The following is a 5,291-nucleotide window of genomic DNA, read 5'->3' on the forward strand; positions in this document are numbered from 1 at the left end:
GGTAGTATCGTGGCCTATTCACAACCCCAGAAATCAAGAACATGTACTGCTCTTGAGGGTACCGGAGGGTTTTTTTTTTTTAAACCAACAATAAGGTATTTCTTCTGCTACAAAAGCATCAGAAAGTTTTTTAGAAGCTGAGAACCACAAGTCAGTCAATAGGCTCCAGAAAGGACAGTAGATTAGAGTTCTGTGGTGACAAAAGATCCCCAATCAGGCATCCCTTTGCCTCAAAAAGAAATGAGTCATCTTTCTCCCCTTGAATCACCTTCTACCACTGTCAATTGCAAGGAAGGCTTAGCTACTTATTTCAGAAGAGTTTCAGAAGAAGATACCAGGTGATGGGCAGGAGTTAATTGTCTAACATTGACTTAGATGCTCCCAAGTTCTCAGAAGATCCACTGACAGCAGGTGCTTCCAACCTGAGCTTTCTGAAGAAACCAGTATTGCCGAACGGTTTAACAAGGAATACACCAATGTGTAGCCTAGACAAGTTCAACAATCTTGCGAAAAATCCGTTACAACACTGCTTGCATCAGTTTCCACTAAAATTAACAGATAGATATAGTTGGAACATCGTGTTGCCTTCTGAATTTTGAGAATGGGAGGTGTCAGAAGCAGCAAGAGGGTCTCCACCTAAATGAAGCTGAGGGCACTGCCACTGAAATTCGCCTGTACTCTGAAGCAGAGATGCATCTGTTTGCCTGCACTACACTTGAAAAGTTCATTTCCCTGAAAGGCTAAGTGCTCTATAGAAACACTCACATGCCTTATGAAATCTGCAGAATATGTCAGGACTAAATAACATGTCACTAACAGTGCCACAGCTACAGCCATGTCTACAAAGTCTAAGTTACTCAAGTCCCAAGTGAACTAAAGGACAAGTATGCCACTAGTATTTGTTCATCCGAAGTCACCTAGGCACTTATTCACACGGAATGTCTGTCCAGCAACAAAAAGCCATGAGTTTCAGGAAGTGCAAGATAGTGAACATCAAGATTCACTGATAATCTTCCATTCAGAAGAGCCAATTTTTCTTCAAATACCTCTGAAAGTTTCTGGCTTGTTGCTGTAAATTCTGCCCGGTACCGGCAAGGTGAGAAACATCTGTTCACTTACGTATCTCAGCAACCTAAAGAAATCTTGCTTACAACTGCAGAACTAAGATGGTCTAATATGAGCCCCTTAGTATGGCATCGTGCTGCAGAATGCCAAGTCAGCACAAGGTTATCGAGCATACGTGTACAACAGGCTGGCTGCGGGAAAAGATGCAGAGGCGGCATGTCGGAGTACTGTTACACAGCCACCAGCACCAGCCGAATTTTGGTTTGTTGAGGCTGACAGGAAAAAAAGGTCTGCAAGTTCTCCAAAGAATTGTTCTTCCTATTATTCAAAGAAAAAAACAAAGCTGCAGAGCAGACAAGGTTCTGAGTATCCTTCTGGCTTGCAGGTTTCGAGTGACCGCTGCTCAATTAACATTGACATTCGAGGTAGGCATTCAGTTCCTTGCAAATGTCACACATCTCCCGTGTGGTTTCAGCCTGTCTATTGAAACTCTTTCTGCAAGGCGCTTCGGCAAACTTGTAACACATATCACAGTCTCTCTCATCAGCATTAAGGCAGATGCTTTTCCTGATCACCACTGTATTATTTCACTCTTGAGAAATGCTTTCACTTCATACGTATGAACAAAGAGGGTCTGACACTGCATGACCGACTTGATTCAAGAAAACCTGTTGATGCTGACTCAGTACATTTTTAGGCACTTAATAGTTTAAATCCACTGTTTAACAAGCAACTCATTTCTTCAGAGATATGGCTAGCATGCACTCTCACAAGGCAGCCACAGACACTAAGGAAGAACTGAAGACAGCTGATTCTGCCCTATGTTCTGCCCTCAGTAAATGTGGCTAAGCTTCCCCTCCCAAAAGCCAGCCACAGACACTAAGGAAGAACTGAAGACAGCTGATTCTGCCCTATGTTCTGCCCTCAGTAAATTCAGTAACTTTCTTGCTGCAAGGCCCAGCTTCAACAGGCACTCTACAAAAAGAGTCCTGATTCACATCATCTGCAGAATTTCTGTGGACAAAGAACTAAAAAATCTGCCATGTATAACATTGCTTAAGTCTGAGACTTCACTCTCATTCAGGAGTTTTTCAGTCTCTATAACCAGATGCATATCCCTGCAGTACCGGTGCTCTAAAAACCTGCGGTCTAGTCGTTCGGTGCCCAGGCCATCTGAGAACACAGCAAGACTCAGGCATTTAACTAGTCACTTCAACAGCCATAACTACAAAGTAACCTGATGCACTTAGAATTCAAGGCTGCCAAACCTAATCAGTATATTTATGAGGAGACAGGGAGAACATCCGAGTTAAACTTAACTCCAAGATGACTGTGTCAGTTTTAATACATCACTGAAAATCCACTTGGAGACTGATACCCGCTGCAGAAGGGTATGACTTGCTCTCACTGCACTGTACTGACACGTCTTGTTCACAGAGAAGGGAGGCACCTGTTGACAAAGATCAAGAGTGATAATAGCTTTGGATCTTTTGCCAAAGTTTTACATTTGCTCTGTATGATCCTACAATGTATTTAAACTATTACTTCAGATAAAGAAAAATCCTCACAGTCCCACTACTTTATATACTACCCTAAGTTTAAAATGCTATCTTTTTTAAACCAACTACATTCTTCTAAAACAGTAAGTGCACAGTGACAGGCATTTTAAACAAGTACTTCTTATTTATTCACAATTTAGATAAAGTTTAAGGAAAGACAAAAGAAATACAAAGGACAACATCAAAATGAAAAGGAATTTTAGTGACCAAAGTGAGTTTCTACAGCCAGTGCTCTCCATACATTTCAAAATGTTACCCAAACACTGCAAATGCAGATTTCAAACAAATCCCATAACAAACCGCTATGACTATTCCCTTTGAAATTAAACTGGGAATGGAAGTTAGCCACCTTTGATCTATGAGTACACAAACCGCCAAAATCTTTCAGTTTCTGCTTAAAGCCACATTTGTCTTTTACAAGATGGATTCTGCAATACATTTTCAAGCAGCATTTTTCATTTTGTCTGAGCTCTGCTATAAAAAAAAGTCAGTGTCAACCTTCTGTATAACAAAACAGCTTTTGATCTTGCTTGTGGAATATATGCAATTCAGAGCAGTGTCACACTTGCAGCTTGGAGGTATCCTTGGAGATACTGCAACGCTTCTGCATTCAGACTAGTACTCAGCATTGATGGAACCTTAAAACATACGATAGAGCAGAAGTGTCAATGCATGTATACATTAAACCACCGCTATATCCTGTTAATCACTGTGTCAACATATGGTACAGAGTCAAGCGACATCCTGACAGCAGCAGTTTTTCATTGTGAGAGCAGCTGCTGGAATTGCAACTCTCAACGTTGACAGTTTTACGTACTACTTATCTGAGTCAAACATGAAAAAAAGACTACAGAAAACCTTCAGTTATTAAAAAGCGGGTATTTGGATGCAGCAAACATCAGATCTCTCAGGCAATCTCTATGTACCAAAATCTTGAGCAAAACAAAGATGCTGTTAACAGCGTAACAAATAGTTAACTTCAACTTAACATGAGTTGCCTGAATGTGGTACGTACAACTGGAGACAAGCACTAGTTATATACCGACAAGTGGATAGATGTTCATGTAAGAAACAGCATATTTAAGCTTATTACTTAATACGTAATTAACTAAATTGCTAAATTAAGCAATGCGAAAATACGGCCTTTCTACGGTTACTAGGGAAAAAACCGTACAGCAGCCATACTCCGAGAGAGAATAAAAGCCAGCAGTGCTTGGCATTCTCACTAGCAGGACAGACCCGTTATGAAAAAAGCATTTCTTCTCTGCAGCGTTTTAGCATTCGCACGCCACGTACAGAAGCCACCTACCCTGCCTGGGCACGCTGTAGACAGTTTGTGAAGAGACTGTGCCAGATGGATTCTAGGGTTGTTCACCATTTGACCTACTGGATCGTGTTCTTTTTTTCCAGCAAAGGCTAGCTGAGAGAACGCAGTCTGATATCCTGGAGTATCTTCTATGTCGATGAAGTGTTCTTCATCAGGGATAGTGTCATCCTCAGGCAGTTCAAAGAGGCCAATGAGGGCCTGCAGCAAAGGAGTCCTATATGTAAAGAGGGGAGGATAAAACTGGATTGCTTAAAATACATTAGGACAGGGTGTATTTTGAAGAACGGTCAAATTACTTGGAAGCCTTTACAATTTAGCCCTTGCAGGTCCTTGCTTCGCTACTGAACTTGTGGACTTGAACTGTGGATCTGTGTGTTTTACAGGTATAATGTAGGTGCTTATATTAAAAGCATGAACAATGTATTTATTTATCAGGTCAAACTGTCATGAAACATACCTAAGGAAAGCGATTATTTTCCAGATTACACCTTTTCTATAAGTACAGTTAAAAAATAAGTTCTAGTTCAGAAATCCAGTTAACTGTTATTAAATTCAGGCTACCTGACATCCTGGACTGCTAGACTGGCTTATCATCTTCCCAGATAGCTTGCCCTAAAGTTCTGCTGTCAAGATCTTAACAGTCTGTTGTAAGTATGCTCAGGTCTCCTGGTTAGCAGAACAGTTATAAGTCGAAGCTGGGCCTAGCTTTTCAGAAAGAATCCAAGCTAAAAGACAGTAGTGTATTTTCTTAAACGCAGTCCTAGCTGGCCCAGTCAGTGCTATCTTCACCACAAAAATCAAATCACTTCTGGCACCTGCTTTGAAAACCCTACTTTCATTTGCTGAGAAAAGGAAGTGGTACGAAAAGCCTGAAACTCAGCCTTGTAACGATAGCAGGCCTGAAGAAATCACAACAGAGTTTATCAGAAGAATACGTTTTTGGTGATGGCTCACACTTCCAAAAACCAAACGGCCTCAGCTAACAGAAGGGGAGGTGTTCTACATACCACAGCTTGGTGTACTCAGTATCCATCATAGGAGGACATTCTGTTAATATTTTTGTAATGCCCACAGCACAGATTTTTTTTTCAACTTGTCCAGACACTTTCTGGATTTCAGGGATTATAATTTTCTCCAAAACCATTCCAAACATCCTATTATGACATTAAAAGAAGAAGTATTAGAAAGCCTTATAGTGACAAAAGAACCAGAAACAATATGCAGCACTAGGGAAAAGAGGAAACCAAGTAATTCATTAAGACGCTGCCCTATTGCAGTGCAGGCCTAGTAGAGATTTGAGCATACAAGCTTCTCACAAAGGGAGAAGAATAATATCACTC

The 5,291-nt window shown here is 40.9% G+C and overlaps 1 protein-coding gene across 2 annotated transcripts in view; it reads right to left on the reverse strand.

The window, feature by feature from the left end:
* Window positions 1-2,728: 2,728 nt before the first annotated feature.
* The window catches only part of CSE1L (CSE1 chromosome segregation 1-like (yeast)), a 20,934-nt gene continuing 18,371 nt past the window's right edge, over window positions 2,729-5,291 (reverse strand). For both annotated transcript variants that reach the window (XM_010131338.1, XM_010131336.1), the window contains 3 exons: window positions 4,959-5,105; window positions 3,934-4,165; window positions 2,729-3,262 (listed from right to left, as the gene is read on the reverse strand). In XM_010131338.1, the coding sequence (XP_010129640.1) occupies window positions 3,173-3,262; window positions 3,934-4,165; window positions 4,959-5,105 (469 nt within the window). In that variant the 3' untranslated portion in view covers window positions 2,729-3,172. The remainder of the gene's footprint in view (window positions 3,263-3,933; window positions 4,166-4,958; window positions 5,106-5,291) is intronic.

This window comes from Buceros rhinoceros, unplaced genomic scaffold (assembly GCF_000710305.1).
Source record: "Buceros rhinoceros silvestris isolate BGI_N320 unplaced genomic scaffold, ASM71030v1 scaffold42022, whole genome shotgun sequence".
Taxonomy (NCBI): Eukaryota; Metazoa; Chordata; class Aves; order Bucerotiformes; family Bucerotidae; genus Buceros; species Buceros rhinoceros.